Raw genomic sequence first — 24,998 nt, 5'->3', positions numbered from 1 at the left:
ACACAACCCCAGTTCAGGCCTCCTCTTCCCCCACCTGAACCCTCACACCAACCTCCCACCCTCTAATCTCCTCCCTCCAGTCCATCCCCAACCTGCCTCCCGAGGGGGGTCTTTCTACACCCAGAGCTTACCCTCCCCTCCCCTGCTCACAGCCCTCCCATGGCTCCCCAGCACCCCTGGACAAGGTCCCCACCCCTCAGCCTGGTGTCTGGGGGAGTCCTTTGTTCTCCGATCCTCCCTCTGGGCCATTTCAAGGGGGAAGGAGACTCTCCGGCAAACTTCTCACATTCCTGAAACACATCAGTCTCCCGTATCCCTGGGTCTTTGAATCAGCTGTCGCTCCTGCCTACAACACCTGTCCCATCCTCCTTCATCTCTCTGGTCATCAAGTGGGAGCTGGAGGCGTCCTGGTCTGCTGTAGAGTCTCCACACTACACTTGGATGACCATCAAAGCACATCCCACTCCAGACTGTGATGCTTTGTGCCCGTGTATGTCTCCCCCTCCAGGGTGGAGTCTCTTGAGGCACTGGCCAGTAGGGTGACCACTGTGCCCTGTTTGCCCAGGGCTTTCTTTGTTTTGGCCCCGAAAATCATGCATCCTGGGGAAACTCCAGTCCTGAGCGAGGCAGGATGGTTGGTCACCCTATGGCCAAGACTAGCTCTTCTGTGTCCCCAGCACCACTCAGCACTGGACCTGGCCTATATGGGCCCTCGGGGACCGCAGAATCAAGAAGCCTGGGCATCTGGTGGCTCCACCCCTTCGTTTCCCGGCCCTTCTACCATCTCAGAGGTCCTGAATCCTGGAGCCATCTCGTCAACCCTTCCCTACCCCCCCAGCCTTGGCCAACAGGACCCAGAAGACAGCACGGTGCCCTACCTGCGAGCTAAGTACCCCCGGGCAGCTGCCTGGAAGGACACGATGATGTCTGTGACCTTCAGGTCCCGCTCCTCTTCCAGCTGGGCCAGGACCCCTGCCCGGAAGAAGATCTTGCTCTGTCCCACACGGTAGAGGTTGGGGTCCAGTTCTAGGGCCTTGATCTGTGAGGGATGGGAGAGGGGTGATGAAGAGGAGGCGTGAGGAGAGGGAGGTCCTGGCTCCCCTCTTCCACCACCTGGGACCCTGCATGTGCACACGTACACACCTGCAGCTCAGGCTCTGCCCCACACTCACCATCTTCTCGCAGGCCTGTTTCCCATCCATAAAGCCCTTGGGGATGGCATTGGGCGTCAGGATCTCGTATCTGCCGGGGGGAGGGGAGGGGTGGGTGGGGAGTTACAGCACACCTGTCACTGAGCTCCTGCCACACACACAGAGCACCGCACACTGGGCTAAGAGCGTTAATACCACCCACGACAGCACTGACCCCAAGAGCGGTCACTCGTTGGATCCTCACTGTGTGCCGATCGCGAGTGTTCTGTCACCCCACCAGCATCACCGAGATGCGGAACACAGGTGGGTCTCAGAGAGGAAATGTGAGAATGCCTGCCAATGACAGCTGATGTCTCTGAAGACGTATTATTGGTCAGGCCCTGAGCTAAGTGCTGTGCAGCAGCTTCTTCCCAATGTCTAAGCACAACGGAGAATGAAACGGGATACAGTTCATAAACACATATGTGCGTGTCCTCAGAGCCCTTCCACTGCTGTGCCCTTCCTTGGATCGCGACATTTCATAAAATATCACACCTATTATGTTTACGATACATATATTCACACATGTGTATCATAGACATAAGACATGTCCTATGTTAATATGACATATTTTATGACTGGTGATTGACAAGTGTGTGTGTGTGTGTGTGTGTGTGTGTGTCTGTGTCTGTGTGTGTCTGTGTGTGTATCAGGGTTGCTCAGTCACCAGGGGTGGGCTGTTAAAATGCAGATCTTAATTCAGTAAGTCTGCGATGGTGCCTGAAAATGTGCGTTATCTACTGAGCTGCCCAGTGACGCTCATGCTGCTTGTCCTGGGGACCGCACTTTTGAGTAGCAGACTCAGGGCTGCACCGTCCAATAGAGAAGCTACTGGCCACATGTAACTACTGAGCCCTTGAGATGTGGCCCAGCCAACCGAGGAACTGTATTTTTAACTAATTTATTTATTATTAAGATTATTTATTTACTTCTGAGAGAGAGAGAGAGAGCACAAGCGGGCAGGGAGGGGGCAGAGGGAGAAGCAGACGCCCCGCTGAGCAGGGAGCCTGACGTGGGGCTCGACCCCAGGACTCTGGGATCGTGACCTGAGCCCAAGGTAAGACACTTAACTGAGTGAGCCACCCATGTGCCCCAGGAACTGGATTTTTTTAATAATGTTTTTTTTTTTTAAGAAAGAGAGCACACGTGTGTGTAAGTGGGGGTTGGGGGGTAGGGGGAGGGTTAGAGGGAGAGGAAGAGAGAGAATGTCAAGCAGGCTCTACACCCAGCACAGAGTCCGATGCTTGCCAGATCTCACGACCTTGAGATCATGACCTGAGCAGAAACCAAGAGTCGTAGGCTTAACGGTCTGAGCCATCCAGGCGCCCCTATGACTTGCTTCGTAAACTCTGGTATTTTCTGTTCTATCCCTTTCTATTGCGTTTGTAAAGAAATGCAGATCGCCACACACGGATTGCCGCATAAGGCAATCTTTCTCTTGGGGAGCAACCTGAGCGGGGTCCTGCTCTCCCATTCCACAGAGGAAAAAGCTGAGACAGGAACCAAAGGAACTTGCCCCGACTCCCCAGACTCAGAAGTAGAAGTGGGGGGATTCGGATGCAGATACGGGGGGCGGTTCCAAACCGAGCCCCGCCCCATCGCACTCACCGCTGCCGGAACTCCTGGAAGAGAATGCGGTTGGGGAAGCCCTGGCGACAGATGCGGATGCCCTCCAGGACGCCGTTGCAGCGCAGCTGGTCCAGCACCAGCCGAGGCTCCAGCTTGCCGGCCTGCGGAGAGCGGGGACGGACACGCGGGGTCGGCGGCGGCCACACGGGGGCGCCACGCACCGGACGGCAGCCGCCTGGGGAAACCAGGACGGGCCCTTCGGAAGGGTCAGAAATCCTTGGCCATTTCACACGGGTCAACCTCTAATTTACTGAGTCCCTACTGCTTAGCCGCAGGGAGGGCAGGGAGTGCTGAATTTGCACCGGGGAGAGTTGGGGAAAGGCCTCACTGGGAAGGTGATGCGTAAATAAAACCCATACATCATGATTTTGGAGTAGCTAACTTTTGTTGCCTTTTCCTTCCTTCCTCCCTTCCAAAAAAAACCTTAAACAGTACAAAAACTCAAACTCGACATTCTAAAAGAGAACTCTTGCCTTGTCCAGGCCCCCAGAGTGGGCAACACAATGCCCAGTTTTTCTTGTTTTTTTTTTTTTAAAGTAGGCTTCACGCCCAGCATGGAGACCAATGGCCTGGGCTTGAACTCATGACCCAGAGATCACCCTGAGATCAAGACCTGAGCTGAAATCAGGAGTCGGACTCTTAACTGGCTGAGCCACCCAGGCACCCCACAGTCCCCAGATTCTAACAGAACTTTCTAGATCAGTTGTTCTCAACCCTGGCTACACACTGGCACCCTCTAGGAAGCTTTAAAAAACACACACACAAAAAAACCACACACACCAAAAGACCAAAAGTCCAACGTCCTGGTCACAGCCCAGGGTAGAATGTGAATCTCAGGGGGGTGGCATTAAAATATGATTACCACCGTTCTGGATCTTTTTCTAGGGCCACTGAAGCATATACATCTTATATTTATGCATCCGTCAAACATTTACTGAATATCCACTGTGTGCAAAGCACTGTTGAAGGCACTGGGGACCCAACAGTGAAAAAGCAGATAAAAGTCTCCGCCCTCAGATTGTTTATGTTGTGGCAAAAGGGAGTTTCCCTTTATTACTATATGTGTCCCCCCTTCTCTGGCAATAAGGTTTCACTTCTTCGGGAGAGAGCTACTTCTCCTCTGCAACTCTCAGTCTGCTGGTGGGGTGGGCACAGGACCCATCCTGGACCAATGAGGACCCTGGGCAAAGAGGCCCTCTTTTCCCTCCATGGTTGCTGAACTGGGAGAACCAAAGTTTGGAACTACTGGGGGCTGCCCTGTCATCCTGAGGGGAGTAAGAGAAAGAAAGAGAGCGAGAATGAGATTCCTTCAGAGTGAAGACAACATAGAGCCAAGCAAAGGAAAAAGATCCCTGACACCACCATTTGGGCACCTGGATCCAGCTATAACTGAACCCAACCGTGGAATTTCAATTATGTGAGATCATACATTCTCGTTTTGGCTTAAGCCACCTTAGTTGACTGTCTCACAATCAAAACAGCCCCAAGGAAATAGCTGGAAAGAGCTGTCGTCGGAAACGACACACAGGACGGCCTCACATTGATGTTTTCTTCCTTCTTCCCTCCATCTCACTCTTTGACAAAATATTGGGCAGGCTTGAGTGGGGGAGGTGCCAGGAGGGCCAAGAGATGGACTACATTACAGGGGACCGAGAAAACACATAAATATGTAGTATTTTGTGGGATCCAGGTTTCTCACTGTCACACACCCAAGAAGAGTCACAAATTTGCATGAGGAAAAAGTTACAATGAATTCTGTGATGCTGAGACAGAACTTGGCATATTGGTGTGAACTCACAGTGTTCACTATGTAGGGATATTTATAGAAATCAATACAGATATAAACGTGTGTCCACGGGGGCGCCTGGCTGGCGCGGTCAGGGAAGCACGTGGCTCTTGATCTCAGGGTCGTGAGTTCGAGCCCCACATTGGGTATAGAGATGACTTAAGAAAAAAGCGTGTGTGTATACATATGTGAATACACGTCTATGCGTATGTGTATATATTCACTTGCGTGTGTATATACGCAGCTGTTTGCTGAGAGGTTCTAATACCACTGAGCACACCTAACACCCAGATCTTAGACTCTAAGCACCATTCCACTAAAAAGAACCAGGGCTCCTTGGAGAAATGGGTGAAACTATGTACCGTATTTCACCAAATATAAGCCTCCATCAATTGCAAAACGCTGTTACTTTATATACTATCAAGAAAGAAAAACTCTTATCAACCTCTGACAGGCCATTGATTGTAAGCCACACCCCCAACTTCAGAGACGCTGAAGTGCGAGAAATAGACGTGTCTTAGATTTGATAAGATATGATATTTGCAGACATCACAGACATCTCGCACACACACACACACACACACACACAAACACACACACACACACACACACACACACAGAAACCGTATTTCCTGTTTTCTGAGGACAGAGTAAGCCTCGGGCACCTCATTTTGTATTTCATTTTCTACCCATGTTGACCCTTCTCTACAGGGCCCATTCTCTGATTTTCCTAACAAGAAAACCTTTTGGTGGCCTGGGAAGCTAGGCATGGTCTCCCCACCCCGACATGACACCCTCAGCCCCAACAGCCTTCATTCCATCCCCTGCACCCTTCATGCCCCAATCTCCCACCAGGCTTTTGCACAAGCTGTTCTCTCCTCAGGATACCACTTATCCTTCAAAGCTCAATCACCACCTCATCCAGGGAGGCCTCCCTGACTTCACAGACCAGATTAAACCTCAGGGGATACTTACCACCCCTACAAATTCACTGAACGTAATGAACTGGACATTCATTATGGTCGCTCAGTTGAATGTCTGTGCTCCCCCTTAGACTGTGAGACTAGGAATTGGCTGTGCTTCTCTCTCGAAAGTATCCCCAAAACCTGGCCCTTAGCAGGTGCTCAATAAAATTTAAGTCACCTGAATTGAATGAATGAATTTTCCTAACAGAGCACTGAGCCTGGGAGGGAAAGCAACTTGCTCAAGGTCACACAGCCAGTCTGAGGTGAGCCTGGTTCCAGCCAAGTTCAGTGGCCAGGCCTTTACCCCCTGCCGGAGTTGCCCCCCTCCCCAGGCCGGTCACTCACCCTCTTCTCATGGTTGGGAACGATACAGCGCACGAAGCTGGGGTTGGTGTTGCTGAGTGTGGCCATGAGGCGGCTCAGGGACTCCTTGTAGAGCTGTCCCACCGTTCGGAACATGCCCCGGCGGGGGCGGCCACCCGGGGGGCCATCCCCAAGGCTGCTCACCTGCTCCAGCCCCACAATGCCCTCCACTATGGGAAGAGGAAACAGATGCAGAGAAAGAAGGGGGTCAGGGGTCAGTTGTAGGTGGACTGGTTAAACTTCGTTAAAGTTCAAGGGTCTTATCGTTTCTAGGACCTGGCACTTTACATATGAAACACCAGTAAGGTAGGTGTTGTCAGCGCTGCGGGACTGCTGTGTAAACTCAGAAAGGAAGCTCGGAGAGGTGGAAGCCTGTGCCTAAGGCCACACAGCTTAGAAATGCAGATCTACGATTTGAACCCAGGCAGGGTGAGTCCTCCGGAACCCTGGCCTCTGACCTCTCATCTTCTCCAGGATGCAAACTGCATCTCCGTGTTCCTTATCCACAGGTGCTGATGACAACAGCACAGGCTTACCTAGCACTTCCTCTCTGCCAGGCGCCACTCATTTATAAGCCTAGAAGAATTGTTCCCATTTTACAGGCACAGACAGGGTGCTAAGGATCATGAATGCAGCACAGTGGCATTTTTGGGAACTTAAAACAATGTCCCACTAAAGAATGTGATAAAACCTGGCTTTTATGTGTAGTCTTTAAAAGAAGACAGATGGGGGATGCTCAGTCAGTTAACCGTCTGCTTTTGGCTCAGGTCATGATCCCAGGGTCCTGGGATCGAGTCCCACATCCAGCTCCTTGCTCAGCGGGGAGCCTGCTTCTCCCTCTGCCTGCAGCTCCCCCTGCTTGTGCGCGCTCTCTCTCTCTCTCTGACAAATAAACAAAATCTTAAAAAAAAAAAAAGAAGAAGAAGAAGAAGACAGACGCTTCCATTGAACCATTTTTCCAGTAAGGCCTGATCTTGTCATTTGATGGTGTCACTTCGGCTACTGAGAAATACCTACTCCTTCACCTCGAATTCTGTTCTAAATCCTGCCAGGTTTCTGCAGCTGGGGCAGACTCTGATGTCCTGCAGCCCTCAGCAGGGAGGGTCCTCGGGGTCAGCCAGATCATCCTCACTTCCAGGCAGGGCCTGGCGTGCAGGGGAGGCTCACATACGTCCTCTTCTTCCCCAGGTTCAACGCTCCCTCTCACCGCCAGATGAGCAAGTTGCTTTCCCTCCCATTTTATTATCAAAAGGATAATTAAGTTCTTACAGCCCCGAGAAGAGCAGAGGCTCTGGGACCCGATGTCCTGGGTTCAGATCTCAGTTCTGTCCCTTACTGGCTGTGTGACCTCAGGTAGGTGATGTAACCTCTCTGGGCTTCAATGTCGTCCGCTGTATAATGGGGAGAGTAGTACTAACACCTGCCTCACTGGGTTGTGTGGAGAATTCTAGGGGTTAGTAATCGTAAATGGGCTTTGCACACAGTAAGTGCTCAGTAAACACCAGCTGGTATTACTGCGATTGCTTGTAATTTTACATGCGGTTCAGTTAGAAGGCGTGTGCTGCTACGGAGAGTCTGGGAACTGCTGAGGGAGGCGCCAAAGAAGGGGAAGAAGGGCAAGAGTCCTCCATGTGGGAGGAGAGGGGGCAGATGTTCGAAGTCAGGTACCCGGTCTGACAGGCCCACCCACCTCGGCCAGCAAATCTCACCAGTCGATGCACAGCAACACCCACCCCCTGACGGAGAAATGGCAGAGCCTCGCCTCCCTGAAGATCCTGGGGGCGACGGTGGGAAGGAGCCAAGGAAAGAGAATTGCTGGAAACCCCCATGTTCTTGCCGGGGGGGGGGGGTGAGGACAGATGAGTGGAGGGACAGAGAGATGGGGGCGGGAGATGCAAAGGGAACAGCAAGAGAAGGGAGAAGAGAGGGAAGGTAGCAGAAAAAAAAGAGAACGTTATTAGTCAATAGCACAAGGCAAAGCGGGAGGGAAAACTTCCGTGTTGGCCGTGAACTTCTAAAGCCAGGGGGGCTGTCCTGTTCACCTCTGTGTCTACCCACTGAGGGCATCAAAGTTGACTGAAAGGATGAATGTCCTTTGTGAGAATTTAATGCCAAGGGGAAAAAAATCTGTCTCCCTAGAGGTGGAATCTATCTGTTTGGTTAGGTATCCCTTTTTGCCCTGGCTGCCAGGAAGCTCGAGGACTGACTCGATACTCCTGCCCAGTTTGTTGCATTTGCCTCTCTGAGGAGAGCCTGTCTCATCTGCCTTTCTCCCTGGGCTACTGGGGAGATGCTGGGCACCCGACTCTGGGCTCAGGGCGGCTGTCGTAGACATTGATGCACAAACAGCCGCCATCCCCATCCCTCCCTGTGACTTGCAGCTCCTTGAATTTTGGCTGCTGTGACTTGCTTTGTTCAGGAGAATCGTGGAGGAAGTAACACTGTGCCAAGTTCAAGTCCAGGACTCAACAGGCTTCCCACTTCCACTTTGCTCTTGGAACCCCCGGGGGGCTGGGCACCTATGAGACGGGGCATGTGAGGGATCACGGTTGGGGGGGTGTGATGTGTCCTTGAAGGGGACACATATTTTGAAGAAGTGTGTGTTGGGGTGGGGGGATTTTCAGGCTGAGATGAGTCTCATAGCAGAATCTGATTCTGTTACTGGACATTGAACACTGCTTGTCAGTCCCTCGTGTATAAACCACGCAAGACACAAACATCAAATCTCTCTGTCTAAAATCAGCTCATCAGCATCAAGGTACCGCGTACCCTTTTGTTCCGTGAGTTCGTTTGGGAACCACACGTCTTGCTTATTTTGTTTTCTTGTCTCGTTGCGTGCGCTGGGACTCACAACTACACTTTTCACTTCAAGAAAAAGGCTAAGGCAAACTGACAGATTCTGGAAGCCTTGAATCGGGAGAAACCAAGATGCTGGTTCCACTGGTGGTTAAAATCATCTCTCCTCTAAGGATAGGGAGGGGCAGACAAGCCTTGGAAAGCTCCAGGGTTCACTCCAAAGACATTCAGCTTTTCTGCCCATGCCTCCCAGAAATGCCATTCCAAAAAGACTGGTGGCCACATCCACATGGGCCTTGTTGGAGCAGGAAAGCTCTCCCAAATGACATGGAGATCTGTTATTCCTTTCTTCTTCCCTGGGGGCCCTGACAGGAACTTTGTGAGAGCCAAGAAAGCAAAGCCCCAAAGCCGACTAATCTTTAAGACACCACGCTGCTGAGTTCTCTTGTGATTAATTCTTTTTCCGTCAAATCTCTTGATTTTTTTCTTTTTTAGGGATCATATGCCATCTACAATGAATAACTTTCTCTTTTCCTTTTTAATATTCATAGAGTTATTTCTTTTTCCAGTCTGATTGCAGAGGCTAGTATTGCTAAAACCATGTTGCCCAGCAGTGGTGACCATGGGCATCCTCATCTTGTTTCTGATTAAGGAGGAATGTGTTTTGTCATTGAGTATGATGCAGGCTTAAGATAATCAACCAACCCATCAGTCAATCACTGATTGGAAACACTACCGGGAGACCGTCCGGCCCGCCTGCATCAGTTCCGCACCTGAGCGGACAACTCATGTTCAGAACTTAGCCTCTAGAACAAAGGTGTTCACACTGTGGGCTGGGAAAAGAGATGCACAGAGCTCCAGGGACAGGGAAGCTGGGGAAGCTGGCCCTCACCGTCTTTCCAGATCTCCGCCGTTAGCTTGTCTGTGCTCAGGTGAAGCAGGGCTGCCACGCTGTCATTCAGAGGGTCCATGTTTTTCATCAGCCACTCAGTGGCCTTGTAGTCGACCTGGGTGAAGTCAGGCAAAGGAGGTGGTGAGTTTGCAGCTTCACCAGTTCTCCCAATTCCCCAAGGAACCTCCCAGAAGCTCTGGGACTGCCAGCTCCAGGGCTCATCACGGATGAGAGAGCATCGGTGCCCCTTGGCGTCCGTTTGCAGAGCTGCACCCTCCACCAGCCGGGCCCCGCTCCCTCTACTTCCCTTATCTGCCCTCTGACCACCCAGAGGACCTCATCCACCCTCACTTTTTCCATGTCCATTCTATTCCAACCACACTGGGCTCCTCACTGTTCCTCAAACACACAAGCTCATTTCTACCTCAGGTTTACCCCTGCCATTCCCACCGCCTGTGATCCCTCACCACAGATTTTCACACGGCTGGCTCCTTCTGAGTATTCAGGGCTTTGCTCTGAGGCTCCCAGAGTCACAGTCTTGACCAGCACAATCCCCCACACATGTGCCCCCCACCAGACAGAGGCTCCCTGAAGGCAAGGGCTCGGATCTGACTCATAGCACAGGGCTGGGCCCACGGGAGGCCTCAGACAATGTGTGGAGGAGGGAGTGAGGGCTAGACGCAGAGCACAGAGGTCTCCTGCCTCCCAGCCTCTGTATGCTGTTCCTTCCGCCTGAACAGCCCTTCTCATCCCTCACCCATCCTTTACTGGCTGTTACTCAACATTTGGGCCAGGGATTGGCAAACGATGGTCCACAGGCCAAATCCGGCCTGCCACCTTTTTGTAAATAAAGTTTTACTGGAATACAGCCTTCACTTATACAATCATTTATGTGTTCCCCGGGGTGTCTTTCACACTACAGTGGCAGAAGCAAGTAGCTATGGCCAGAGACGGGCTGAAACTATGTACAGAAGATGTTTGCTGACCCTCGATTTAAATTCCAGATCAAGCATGACTCTCCTCGGAAACTTCCCCTGGCATTCCTCCTCTGGGCTTTGATGCTACCCCCACTGAAGCATCTAGCAGCCTTCTATCCTCATGGTCTGTATTTGTCCTTCTCCCAGATCAGGAACTATGTGAGGACAGAAACCACGTCTGGCGTGGGGCCCCAGCTTTGCTCAGCACGGGGCTGAGCACACAAAAGGCACATCTTTGCCAAATGAGGGAATAAAATGCACATGATTCTCCTCACGGCGAACTCCTATCCACCCCTCCAAGCCTACTGGAAACATTCCCTCCTTGAGGAAGCTTTTGCTGACTTCATCAGACAGAGTCCTCGGTCCTCCTCGGGCTTCCCCGGCCCCTGTCAGTGTCTCGTTCCAGGGGACATTGGTGGGGGGGGGGGCTGTGTTCCCTCTGCACTCCCCCTGCATCTGCAGCCAAGTGGTCCCCACCTCCCGCCCACAGGCCCCAGGGCCAGCCCAGCCACCTACCTTGCCCGCATAGTGCAGGACGCTGAAGTCAGCCTGGTCCCGCAGGTTCCTTGGCCGCTGGAACTTGGGGTGGCCTCCTTGCTCCTGGGCCACCTTCTCTACAAAGGACTTGTCCGTGGCCTTTGGGAACCAGCACTCCTCGTCCAGCAGGGCCAGGAGCCCAGGGGGGTTAGCCTAACCACCAACAGGAGGAGAAGAGTACGTCAGATCCCCACACACTGGACGCTTAGGTTGCTGCTAACGTGTAGCTCTTGTAAGAGGCACACGGACATACAATAGAACACAGTTCCGGCTGTTGATGAGAGCTCTGGCTCAAGCCAGGCCCCGTGGCAGGCACATCCGGGGCCTACGCAACCATAAAGCTGATGCTGTCATGAACCGATTTAGAGGCCGGAGGCCCAGCAGGGCAGGAGTCGGACCGAGGTCTCCGATCTCACGGCTGGTGGAGGCGGGGGGGGGGGGGGGGGTGCCAGGGGCGGGAGGACCCTCAGGCTCACCGGCCGCTCGATGAGGTCGATGCAGGGCTGCAGGTCGAGGCCAAAGTCGAGGAAGGTCCAGGGGATGCCCTCGCGCTGGTACTCCTCCTGCTCCAGGATGAACATGGTGTGGTTGAAGAGCTGCTGCAGTTTCTCGTTGGTGTAGTTGATGCAGAGCTGCTCGAAGGAGTTCAGCTGCAGGAGGTGAAGGGACAAGTGAGAGAGGGGACAGAGACGGGGGAGGGGCAGAGACTGCGGGGGCGGGGGAATGGAGACCAGGGTGGGTGGACAGACACCCAGAGGGAGGGGGACATAGACCAGAGAGATGGGGACAGAGACCAGAGGGAGGGGGACAGGGCCAGAGTGACGGAGCCCTCCCAGCCCCAGCCTGGCACCAAGCGCAGACCTGGAAGATCTCAAAGCCGGCGATGTCCAGGATGCCCAGGAAGGAGGCGCCCTGGCGGGGACTGCGATCCAAGGCACGGTTGAGGCGCAGGACCAGCCAGCGGAAGAGGCGCTCGTAGGTGGCCTTGGCCAGGGCCTCCAGCGCAAAGTCAGCCTGCCAGGGGTGGGGGGCACATGATGAGGGCCCAGCCCGCCCCCCAGCAAGGAGACACTGGTGTGGACGGGCCCCCCTCACAGCTCATTGATAATGATGACATTAATGATGATGTCAACCAGTTCAGAGCCCTACTACGTGCCAGGCAGCGTGGGAGGCACTTGGGGGCACGTTAGTTCATTCATCTTCCCCTCATCCCTCGAACTAATTTCGACAGCATAACAGTTAAGAAGGTGGACTCGAGCCTGACAACACGGGTTTGAATCCTGGCTCTGCCCCTCAGAAGCTCTGCGTCCTCAGGCATGTGACTAAACCTCTCTGTGCCTCAGTTTCTTCATCTGTAAAATGGATCCTAACAATAGTACTTCAGCTGAGAGTGGAACCTGGCCTCTCATGTGACCCCCAATCTCTGACCCCCAGTGGCCCCCACTGTGTCTTCTTCACCCTAGTACTTTGTTTGAGTGCCCAGCCTGGGGCCAGGCAGAGGCCTCTGCCCGAAAGCTGGATTCTGAAAACCTCTAGCATGGGTTCACTTCTCCCCAGTCCCACCACCATCATCGCTTTCCTGGACTATGACAGCAGCCTCCTTATGTCTCTCTGTTCCCACCCGTGCCCCTGGGATCCAATTCTCCATGCAGTAGACGAAGGGATCTTTATAAAAGACAAACCGAATCAGGTTGCTCCCCGGCTTAAACCCCCACTGGCCTCCTACTGCTCTCTGAATGAAACTCACCTCCTTTCTGTGGCTCCTAAGACCCTGCATGATCTGTCCCCTTCCAACCTCCCTGACTGCAGCTTCTGCCACCCGCTGCCCCACTCTCTAGCCTCACTGACCACCTTGACAGTCGCAATTCACCAAGCCTGTTCCAGCCCCAGGGCTGTTCCCTCTGCCTTGAACCATCTGGGTCCAAACTCAAACATCACCTCCTCATGGAGAACTTTCCTGACCACATGAACCCCCTCCTTCACAGAAGGCCTCACTGCTTATGTATCTTCTTTTATGATCTGTTCCCTACTTCGACCTGAGCTCCACCAAGGCATGGTCTTTGTTTCCATTACGACTTCTACTCCTAGCACCAGAACCTGAGCGGGCAATGGAGCGAACAATCAGCCAAAGTTTGTTGAGTGAGCGAAAAACCAGCATGCGCTGCTTGAAGGCCCAGGACCCTGGTGCCTGGCTCTCCATGCACCCCGCCTGCCCCCCCAGCCCCACCCACCTGTTCCTTGGTCTGAGCCTTCTGCACGTAGTCTCGGCCAACTTTGATGCGGGGGCTGAGCAGGGCGCGGGAGAAGTCTGTCACCCCTAGTCCCAGGAGACGGCAGAGCTTCTGTGCAGCTGAGGGTGAGAGGCACAAAGGTCTGATCAGCCCCAGGAGGCGGCAGCGGGCCACTGAGCGCAGCGGAGGGGGTAGCCCCCACTGCTGGTGGAACAGACGAGGGGCCCAGCCTCTCCCACTAGCAAGCATTACAATCCTAAAAGCGTGTACGTCCTCTGGCCCAATAATTCTCTCTCAGGGACACCAAGATGGGATAAGTAATCCCAGAGGTGAGCAAAGACTGGACCAGGAGGATGTACACCACAGCCTTGTAGGTAATAGAGGAAAACAGGAAACAAGCTGAATGCCCAGCAACTGGGGATTGGTCAGGGAGTCAGGGATCCTCCATTTGAATACGTGTTCTGTAGTCACTGAAAATTACTAGCACTCATTACACGGTACACTTAATATGTGTGCATTTCACCGTTTGTATGTTTCACTCCAAAGAAAGAATTGTAAGCAAATACCGGACACCAGTAGGTGATGTGCATATGCGAGTTGATGCATGTACATGTGAACTACTCATGTACAGGCTGAAGTGCACGGAAATCTTCAACTTTGAAATGCACCAGACAACAGGATGGACGAACGATATATGGAAAGAACACAATAAAGCAAGTGTGGAAAATGTCAATGGTAGAATCTAGGTGGTGGATATCTGGGTGTTTGCTATAAAATTCTTTCAACTTTTCTGTATGCTTGGACAATTGCTAATAAAATATTGGAGGAAAAGCTACTGGAGTAAAAACCTATGGAAGTGGCCAATAAATAAATATTTAAAAGCAACTTGCTCTTCTCTATTTTTGTAGAGAAAAAAATTCATAAAAAATGGTAATTAAGAAATGTTTTCCAGCTTCTGTCACTTCCATAATGGGAAAACCATTACTACAAATTCTTAGCACCAGCAGAAAAGAGAAAGGAAAAGAACACATCTAGAAGGAAAAACACCAAATAAACAGTGATTCTTTCTGAGAGGTGAGCTGACGAGCATTTACATTTTTTTGTTTGTTCTTTTGGTGCAGTCGTAGTTTCTAATTCTTCTATGGTGACTTTGCATGGTACGGAAAGTGATTAAGAATTATAACAAGTGGCCTGAAGAACAGCAGGGAATGTGTACTGGGGCACTATGCTGTGAGTCACAGGAATGTTCTGGAGGGTTCTAAAGCCTCTGCTGTGTCCTTTGGCCCATGGACTCGTTCTCCAATGAATGTTTGCAAATGCAGAGAATGAAACACCCAGGATTTCCCAGGAGATTAATTATGCTGACATATGGTTCTACCCACAGACCCCAGAGGAAGAAACCCCAGTAGTGTTCTAGTTAATAACCTTGAAACGTTACCCTCAGGGCATTAAGGGAAAAAAAGCAAATTTCAAAATGGTCTACAAGGTCTGACCCCAATTTTGTAGACTGAATGAATAAATGAGGTGCACAGCACACTTGCTGGGTGTGTGAATAGAGCCCCCAAGCGCCACAGGTGATACCGCTGATCGACAGTGTGGTGGGAGGGGGTCCTTTTCTCATATTTTCTGTAGTTGTGTAGTTTTGGAAAATGAGCCCATAGGATTTTATAATCAGGATGGAAAGCTCTTGCTGTCTTGAGGGGGAAAGGGTGCGAAGCATGTTTCCACTTCTATGACAATTATTTCTGCAATGATATGGACAGAGAACAAAGCCCAGAGAGAAATACCCCAGAATGTTGTAGTAATTACCTCTCAGGAGTATGACTGTGGGTCATTTCCCTGCTTTTATAGTTTTCTGTATTGCCAGATTCCCCCCATCCAACTTGTATTATTTTATGATCATAAAGAAGCAGAGCTATTTCCATTTTGATAAAAAAGGAATATCAACTATAATTCTGCTTTTGAAAAGCGAAAAAAATAGTATATATATATATATATATATATACATACATATATATATATATGTATATATATATGCAGAGCACAAAGGCCAGGAAGAGAAAAGCCTAATGCTAATGGTTTTCTCAGAAGGGCCGGGATGACGGGGGATCTCCGGCACACTGGTGTTGTTCAAACCTTCGGCAGAGAGGACACCTTTCGAATCAGGAAAAGAGTGGGAGATGACATTTCGGTAAAGGATCAGCACAGCTTGGAGGCACGCCTGGCTGGGGAGTGGGGAATGGGGGTGATGCTCTGTCTGGGGGAACAGGGAACATTGGGTCAGGTGGGTGGGCTGTAGGCCAGGCGGAGCACCTGTGTTGTCAGGCATGGAGGCTTGATCGTTGTTCCGTTCTCTCTTCAGGACGATGTTGCCAAACTGAAGAACGGCTGAGACTATCCGTAGCATGGCTAAGGGGCAGAGAGAGAACAATCACATAGGGCTCCAGACCCTGATGTGTGGTCCTAACTGGTCTTTTTAAAAATCTATGTGAAAACCCTATGTCAGGGGCTTCTGGGTGGCTCAGTTGGTTAAGTGTTGGACTCTTGATTTCAGCTCAGGTCATGATCTCAAGGTCATGGGATCAAGCTCCGAGTTGGGCTCCACCCTCAGCGCGGAGTTCACTTGAGAATCTCTCTCTCTCTCTCTCTCTGCCCCTCCCCACCCCACCCTCCCGCCGGCGTGCACACATGCTCTCTCTCTCCAATAAACAAATAAATAAAATCTTAACAAAACAAAACAAAACCCAACTCTATGTCAAATTACACCACCGCCCCTCAGCTTAAAATCCATCTGTGACACTGGGCAGGTCCTAAAACATAAGAACGGATACATGAATTCTGTATTTTATATTCAAGGTTTGTTTTAGCACCATTTGGTGTCTGCTTATGTCCGTTTTATAAAGCAATGCATGTAAGATTTAAAAGGACACATGGGAATGAACGAAGAAAGTCTTGGGCAATATGAAAAGATTTCCTTTTTTAAGATTTTATTTTTAAGTAATCTCTACACCCAACGTGGGGCTCAAACTTATAGCCCCAAGAAAAGAGTTGCACGCTCTACAGACTGAGCCAGCCAGGTGCCCTAAATATGAAAAGATTTCTAAACTATCAAGTGAAAAATGTGAGGTGCAGAGTGGTATAGACAGCATACCACCGTCTACATTTTAAAAAGGCAAAAAATATACAGTCGATTCTCCTTATTGCCGAGTTATGTTCTTTGTAGTCACCGTGAACACAAATTAGCAAATGCAATCGAATTCGCTTATGGGAAATACAGGGTTTTGTTCCTGTGAGCCTCCGGTCATAATGTCATCAACTGATCAGTAACATCACCTTGTTTTGTATGTGTTTCTGTTCAAAGACGCCTTATCTAACATATAATGTTGCTTCGTTAACATTGAGCTCACAGCCAACAGCTAACTCGAGCCTGAAGGAAGCTCATCGGATTTATGTGTTTTCTCTGTGAGACACACTACAGCCTTCTTGCCTTCTTGCATTTGGGGATGTTGGCCAGCATTAAGCACCTTGCTTGGGGGGCATTTTAGACAGTGAAGCCATCAACAAGAAAAGCATAAGAAACGTGAAAAACGTGGCACTCAGCAGAGTGCAGGCGAAAAGGAGAAAAGGACTCTGGGTTACGGTATGAGCTGAGACAGGAAGGCAGAATACCGCCTTGCTGAACTTCAGCTGCGTGTGCGCTGGACAACTCAAGCTTCCCACCCCTGTTCGCAAATGCAGAAGCCACAAAAGAGGAGGGACTGTAAGCGCAGGCTAGCCCAGAGCTTCCAGAAAGTTCCTTGTGAATGGACAGTCAGTGCTGCCCCCTAGAGTACATCTCAGGAACCCCCAGGGGTTGGCTGGCATAACAATGGAGGCCATGGGGGCAATCTGTGGGGTGTTTCTGGGTATCACAGGGCCTGCGCAGGTTGGGACCCAGACGGGGCCCAGGGCAGGGCCCTCTGCACTACACAGAATTGCCCACACCCCATGTGACTCCTAAATGTCCCACTAGACATCTGTGTCTGTGACATAATGTACTGTAATTATCTGAGTCCAATCCCAACTGTTTTATGTATAAACACAAGTGTTTTGTGTTTGGTTTTAATACACAGTGGATTTTTGGGGATGCCTGGGTGGCTCAGTCGGTTAAGCCTCCGACTCTTGGTGTCTGCTCAGGTCATAAGCTCAGGGTGGTGAGCTTGAGCCCCATGTTGGGCTCCGCACTCAGCGCAGAGTCCGCTTGGGATTCTCTCTCCCCACCCCCACTCAATATCTTTTTCTCTCTCTCAAATAACTAAATAAATAAAATCTTTTAAAAAAAATACACAGTGGATGTTCCAGGAGGGTAGCCACTGTGCAATCTGAGGACTGTGGTTGGTTTTGTTCAGAATGTTATCAAGATTTGGGCATCATCTCAGAACTCTGTCATCTCTGACAGCAAAGGGGCCCGTGGCCTTTGAGTGGACCACATAACACGCCTACCTCAGGCTGGGTCTGTATCTGCTGCTCTCACTGTGACCCTAATCAGCGCGAGTGCCCAGCTACCCCATCAACGACGCATTCCAGAACAGTTTTTGTGACTTACAGGTTCAAATGGACACTGACTTATTTTCACTCAATACACGCCAGGTCCTGTTCCAAACACGTACAAATGAACTCATTTAACCTTCATAACAACTCAGGGAGGCAGATCCTACGATAACATTTTACAGGTTTGGAATGGAGTAAAATCCCTTCACAGATGGGAAAATCAAGGCACATTCCAGGAGCCAACTTGCCCAAGAGCATCCAGCTCATCCACAGCAGAGCTGAGGTGCAAACTCCAGGGTCTGCAGCCTTTACAGCAGTGCTTCTCTTTCCTCCCTCTTCCAGCATAAAATTCTAGCGTAAATGCGAACATATAGCCCACATACAGAGGAGCGCACAAATCACACCCATCAGGCTCAATGAGTTTTTACAGAGTGGATGCACCTGTGGAGCCAGCCCCTCAGAAGCCCCCTCCCCTGGGACGCCTGGGTGGCTCAGTCGGTTAAGTGTCTGCCTTCGGCTCAGCTCATGATCCCGGGGTCCAGGGATTGAGCCCCAAACGGGGCTCGCCGCTCAGCAGGGAGCCTGCTTCTCCCTCTCCCTCTGCCTGCAGCTCCCCCTGCTTGTGCTCTCTCTCTCTCTCTCTGACAAATAAATAAAATCTAAAAAATAAAAATAAAAAAAAAAGAAGCCCCCTCCCAGCCACTCACTGAACATGGACAAATTGCACAGTCATGGAAGAAGCCGAACACGAAAGCACACATGCTGAATTTGTAACAAATTCGGGGACAAGTAAAACAACTCTAGCTCTTCGACGCCAGAATAATGATCACACTCGGGGTGGGGTGGGGGGCAGCAGTTCTGGTGACGGGAAGGGACACCAGGGGGCTTCTAGATGCTGGTTATATAGGCTGTTCACTTGCAGAAAGCCCCTGAACTGGATGCATAGGCTCCAGGCGCATTTTTTGGTGTCTACGCTCCTACACTGTTTACTTAGAAAAGAGGGGTGGGGAGGGGAGGGGGAGGGGGAGGGAGGAGCACCTTCCTGGGAGACTCCTGCCAAAAATGCGTAACCTGAATCTAACCGCAAGGAAACACACCCAAGCGGAGACAAAGCAACTGGTCCGTAATCTTCAAAAGTGTCAAGGTCACCAACGATACAGGAAGAATAGTTCCAGATACACCGAGAATAAAATGCGGTAGGTACGGGTCATCCTGGCCCCTGGGAAATGTGTGCGCGCGCGTACGCATGCGTGCAGGTGTGCGTGCGCCCCTGTGTGTGTCACTTACAAAATCTTTTTTGCTCTAAAGGACATTGTTAGGAAAACTGACATAAAGCCTGTAAAAAACATTTTTGGGTGCTGTAAAGGACACCGCTGGGACAATATGGTCTGTGAACGAGAGGACAGTGCTAACAGTGCCGATGCTAAGCTCCCGGTGATGGTACGGTCCTGCGGTTGCGTAAGAGAACGTTCTTTTAAAAAAATATGCAGATGGGGGGCGCCTGGGTGGCTCAGTCGGTTGAGCGTCGGACTCTTGATTTCCATGCAGGTTTTAAGCTCACGGTTGGGGGGGAGGCAGCAGTTCTGGTGACGGGAAGGGACACCAGGGGGCTTCTAGATGCTGGTTATATAGGCTGTTCACTTGCAGAAAGCCCCGAGCCCCGTGTTCGGCAGGCAGCCTACTTAAAAAAAAAAAAAAAAAAAAAGGCACTGACAGATTCGGAAGGGTCGTAGGCTGAACAATGCCCCCCCTCCCCAGAGGTCCACATCCGAATTCCTAGACCCTGATAATGTTACCTGGCAGAGCAAAATGGACTTCACGGATGTGATTAAGAATGCTGAGATGGGAGACTGATGAGCTCTGGCTCTAGCTGCAGGGTCCTCATAAGAGGGAGGCCAAGGGAGAAGGCCACATGAGCGGAAGTTAGAGTGATGTGCTTCGAAGCCGTGTGCACCTGTGCCTCCGTCCCCACCTCGGCTTGTTCCTTCCACCTCGCGGGACCATCACCCGCCCCCAGCCTAGAGTCTGCCGGGGTGCGGCTGCATGCCCCTCCACACTCCTGTTCTCAAACGGCTCAGAATAAGTAATTAGGAAGACCGACGAGAAGCAAATGTGGCAAGATGTTAGCACCCGGGGAATCTTCGAGAAGAGCGTGGCAATGTTCCGTCCCTTTTTGTAACTTTTCTGTAAAGCTGAAATTATTCCAAATAAAAAGGTTTTTTTGAACAAACCCTGAAAACAGAAGGAGGGTCACTGGTCTGACGGCTTCAAGACGCCTTGCTCGGAAGGACACACGGGAAAACCGTGGACAGAGGTAGCTTCCTGGGAGCCCAGGACACGTTAGTGATTATATTCTTTTTGAGTTTCATACCTGTTGAAATGTCAGATCTTGTCCAGAAAAAAAAAAAAAGGCTGTTAAGAAAGGACTTGGTGTCTGGAATTAGTGCGATTGTGCAGAGGCCACAAACGGCCACACTGCGCGCTTGACAATGGTGAATTTTACGGTACGTGGATTCTCTCTCAAAGGAAAAAAAGGCAGACGGTGACTACACTTGGGATGAGCACTGAATAGTGAACAGAACTGTTGAATCCATATGTTGTATACCTGAAACTAACAGAACATTCAATAATAATAAAATAATAAAAAGAAGTAAAAAGAAAACCCCCAAAATCAGGTTTTGATAGTTTGCAGGGCACGGCAGGGTGTGCAACAAGTATCGATTTTTCTCCATTTCTACTGAGATCATAACTCCTGGTGGGAAGTATCTGTCCCTTACTCATCTGCTGCCTGTGTGCTCTGCATGCAGTAGGCGCTCTATAAATGTTTTCAAGAATGAACTTGAGCTTGCCTGTTCCCAGGGAAGAATTCCTTCCGTGGTCCCCAGTACTTTTGGGATTCAATTTGAGCTCTTTATCAGGGTCTTGGACACCCTGTCCTCGACCCTCCCACCCTCTCCAGACCCAGGGTCCCCTTGCTTACTCCAACCAGCCACCCCAGCCCCCCATCAGCTTCTCCAAAACTGTTCTTGCCACCAGGCCTTTACCTTGGCAGTTCCTTCCACCTGGATGCCGTCAGCACCTCCTACGCCTGGTTAGCTCCTGCCAGACCATCAGTGCTCAGGCAAGGGCCACCTCCTCCAGGGGACCCTCCCCAGGCCGCACTGGAATGCTGTGACACACGGTCCCTGCTCCATGCACCTTCCATCGCTCACCCTCCCACCGGTTCAGCTTTAATCCATTTGTGTGATTCGATGCTTCCAGGTCTGAGCATTTCACAGGTCAGGGGCTGGTTCTGTCTTGGTCACTGTGAATTTCGCCCAGCGCTTGCAGAGGTCGGGCCCACAAACCCCATCACGGGTTGAATGAATCCATATATTCATGAATAAAGGGCAAAGGGTTAACTAATGGGGGATACATACATTACTGGATGTGGGAGTTTGCTGTGTGAACTTGGACAAGCTGGGTGACCTCCTGGGCCTCAGTTTCCCTGGCTGGGCAGTGAGGGGGGCTGGGCTCAGAGACCTCTGGTTCTGCCCATCTGGGGTCGGGAGGAAAGGGTGGACAGGGGCAGCCCAGAGCCCTGGCAGTTCTGGGAGTTTCCCAGAGGACAGCAGAGCACCTCCAGAAAGATAAATAAACAAAGACCTCTCCTTATAGACCCACAATGGCATCATCCCCTAACAAATGGAATGATCATTCATTCCTTAACCTCCGCTCAGACCCAGCCCAGATTTAAGTCCTCCCCCCTCCCAGTGGCCTTAAAAATGGCCTCTGCCCGTTGGCTTAGGACCTTGCATCGGTGCCAAGCACCCAGGCGAATCTGACACCTGAGAAGTTGGCAGTTAGCTCTTGCGGGTGACTTCAGACCAGCTGATTGCAAGCAAGCCCAGGCCTGCAGGGGTGTGGAGCTGTGACGCTGTGGGCTGCTCACTGGAGCGAGCGCACGCCTCCCCAAGCGCCAGGCTCCCTGCGCAGCCTCGTCGGAGTGGCATTCGTGGGGCCAGCACTGGGGAAGACAGGAAGCGGGGAGGAGGGTGGACGCCCTGCTTGGACTGGTCCCCGGGGCTCTCCGCGCTGGGCTTCCCACTGTCGCCCACCTGCCTCTCTAAAAACGGATCGTGGGGCTTTGGAGTCAGACCCGGTTTCCATCATGCCCTTGTCATCTGGGGGGAGTCGTAGGGCAGACACCCCACCTCCCTGGACCTCTGTCTCCTTTTGTCAAAAGGAGTCTATGAAAAGGTGACCGCGGGATGGCTGGGTGTCTCAGTCAGTTAAGCATCCGACTCTTGGTTTCACTCAGGTCACGATCTCAGAGTCGGGAGATCGAGCCCTGCATTGGGCTCCTGCTCAGCGTGGAGTCTGCTTGTCCCTCTAGCTCGCTCGCTCTCCCAAATAAATGGTAAATAAAACCTTAAAAAAAAAAGAAAAGGTGACCGGCTGGCTCCACTCTTTGTAAGTAAGTAAGCTTGCACCCTTGCTTGCTCTCTAGCTCGCTCGCTCTCCCAAATAAATGGTAAATAAAACCTTAAAAAAAAGAAAAAGGTGACCGGCTGGCTCCACTCTTTGTAAGTAAAACACCAAATAAAACCATGAGACCCCATCCACCTACCACACCAGCAAAAACCAAAAAGCTTACAGCAGTGGTTGCAGGCACCCATGAAGGGAAACAGCACTCCAGGGACAGGGCGGGTGGAAACGGAGCCTAGCGCCACCTTCTGGACCGTGATGAAGTGGATTCTCTACAACGTAAAAACCACTCGGAGCCCTGGGGGTGGGAGATGGGGGGTTCCAGGCAAAACCCAAGAAGCCACCAGTGGGTGATCGATTATCGGACCTGGTGTCCGTAATAGAAAGATAAAAGTCAAAACTATTCAGCAATAACCAGGAATGAAACACTGACACACGCCACCCCATGGATGAACCTGAAACCATTACGTGGAGTAAAAGCAGCCAGCCACCAGGGCTGCCGTATTGTATGATCCCATTTACATGAAAGGGCCAGGATGGGCAAATCCACAGGGACAGGAAGCCGACTACCAGTTGCCAATGGCTGGCAGTGGAAACAGGCAGCTGACCGATGCCAAAAGGGTGCAAGCTATCCTCTTGGGCCACTGAAAGGGTTCTAGACTTGCCTCGGGGGATGGGTAGCCTGACTCTGTGAACGGACTGAAAGCCCCTGCCTTGTACACTGTCACCAGGTGAGTGTCAGAGTGTGCGAATTTGAGCTCAATCCCGCTGTCACACTTTCCTTAAAGCTGGATTAAAAACAAAAAGTGCACCTTCTCCTTAGACCCAGCATTTCGCTTCTAAGAATTGATCCTACTGTTCTTCTGACACATGAGCACAGAGAGCTCCTTACAAGGATATTCTTGGCAGCTCTTTTTTTGGGGGGGGGAGGTTCATTCTAATAGCAATGGGTGCAAACACCCTAAAGGTCTGTCTGCAAGGGACAGAGGCTGGTTAAAAGAATCATAGGCCATTTAAACAATGAAATCTTATGCAGCCCCCCCACACACACACACTAAAGTCTACATACAAAACCAGAATTATCGCTAAAATATACTGTGTGCTGAGAAACGCGGGGCACAAAGCACGCCAGCAAAGGGGTGGAGTCCTTAACCCCCACACCGCCCCCTGATGTGCCACGTGATTTTCAACTGTTCGTTGCTGTATCTGAGATGGTCCTGGGAAGAAGGTCAGGGAGATGAGGGTCACTTACAGCAACTGCAGGGGACCTTTTTTTGTTTTTGTTTTTGTTTTACGTAGGCTCTACGTCCAGTGTGGAGCCCAACCCGGGGCTTAAACTCACAATCCTGAGATCAAGACCTGAGCCAAAATCAAGAGTTGACTGCTTTACCCACTGAGCCACCCAGGCACCCCTGCGGGGGACCTTTTAAATTCAGTAGAAAAATATCTTACCATTTTTATTACCGGTATGGCTGGACATCAGCCCTGGGACCACAGAATGCCTTGTTTTATAGAAAAATAACATGGGGATGCCTAGGGGCTCATTCGGTTAAGTGTATGCCTTTGGCTCAGGATCAAGCCCCGTGTGGTGTCCGGCTCCTGGCTTGGCGGGGAGCCTGCTTCTCCCTCTCCCTCTGCCACTCCCCCTGCTTGTGTTCTCTCTCTCTGACAAAGAAAGAAAGAAGGAAAAATAATGTGTGTCCTTCCCTAAAAGTCTAAAATATTTCTGAAAGGATGTGTGGGAAGCCGGGGGAAAGTAGGGCTTGGGGCCCTGCAGGAGACCTGGTTTCCACACTATGACCTTTGGCACATCCAGATTATGTCACCACACACATATGTCACTTCCAAAGTTTTGTCTCCGAATTGCAAAAATCGGAGCTGCTGCCCACGCCCACCAAGCAGCGGGGTGGCCCTGGGGAGGGTTACTTGAGGTGACCTGTGTCAGGAGGCCAGGCCCCCACTGTGGCCGCCATCTGGATTTGTTTGTCAGTTGCCCCAGGAGGAGAGCAGATACTCACCAGGTGGAGGAAGTTTTGCAACCACGGTTAGGAAATCCAGCAGGGGGGGCCTGGGACCCGGTGTCAATATGCCAAGAAGGCTGGCCTCTGTCTGCAGCCCGGGGAGACGGCCAAGCTGGCGCTTGCTCGGGTTCCAGCCCTCCCAATTGGCCCTAGAGCCAACAATAGCTCCCAGGGCCTCCCGCAGTGCCAGAGACCAGAGGCTTTCTCCACGGGACTCCAAGTTCATCCAAATGATGAACAGTCAGGCGGTTGCAAAAAGACGGGTCCACCTACACGTACTTGTCATGGGTCGAATCATACCCTCTCCCCCCAAAACAGGTATGTTGACGTCCTAACCCCCAAGCCCTCTCAGAGTGTGGCCTTCTTTGGGTATTGGGTCATTGCAGATGGAATTCTTTAAGTCAAGACGAGATCACAGTGGAGTAGGGTGGCCCCTAACCCCACGCGACGGGTGGCTTTATAGAAGCGGGGGGGCGGGGTGCGGTTTGAACACACAGATGCGCGCACGGGGAGAAGCCCCATGAAGATGACGACAGAGCTCGTGTGATGCTTCGCCATGCCAGGGAACACCGAAGTTTGCCAGGAAACTACGAGAATCTGGGAGCGAGGCAGGG

General features: G+C 51.3%; 1 protein-coding gene across 7 annotated transcripts in view; it reads right to left on the bottom strand.

The window, feature by feature from the left end:
* The window catches only part of MYH14 (myosin heavy chain 14), a 95,129-nt gene that overhangs the window by 37,275 nt on the left and 32,856 nt on the right, over nucleotides 1-24,998 (bottom strand). For 6 of the 7 annotated variants that reach the window (XM_027617269.2, XM_027617271.2, XM_027617275.2 and 3 more), the window contains 10 exons: nucleotides 15,680-15,775; nucleotides 13,367-13,485; nucleotides 11,997-12,149; nucleotides 11,612-11,785; nucleotides 11,115-11,288; nucleotides 9,622-9,736; nucleotides 5,916-6,103; nucleotides 2,799-2,920; nucleotides 1,173-1,242; nucleotides 879-1,039 (listed from right to left, as the gene is read on the bottom strand). In XM_027617269.2, the coding sequence (XP_027473070.1) occupies nucleotides 879-1,039; nucleotides 1,173-1,242; nucleotides 2,799-2,920; nucleotides 5,916-6,103; nucleotides 9,622-9,736; nucleotides 11,115-11,288; nucleotides 11,612-11,785; nucleotides 11,997-12,149; nucleotides 13,367-13,485; nucleotides 15,680-15,775 (1,372 nt within the window). Of the gene's footprint in view, nucleotides 1-878; nucleotides 1,040-1,172; nucleotides 1,243-2,798; nucleotides 2,921-5,915; nucleotides 6,104-7,666; nucleotides 7,766-9,621; nucleotides 9,737-11,114; nucleotides 11,289-11,611; nucleotides 11,786-11,996; nucleotides 12,150-13,366; nucleotides 13,486-15,679; nucleotides 15,776-24,998 lie in introns of all 7 variants that reach the window. The other variant, XM_035724865.1, reaches the window with a different exon arrangement.

Source organism: Zalophus californianus, chromosome 17 (assembly GCF_009762305.2).
Source record: "Zalophus californianus isolate mZalCal1 chromosome 17, mZalCal1.pri.v2, whole genome shotgun sequence".
Taxonomy (NCBI): Eukaryota; Metazoa; Chordata; class Mammalia; order Carnivora; family Otariidae; genus Zalophus; species Zalophus californianus.
Note: the sequence above shows the minus strand (reverse complement) of the source record. Positions and strands in the feature narration are given on the sequence as shown.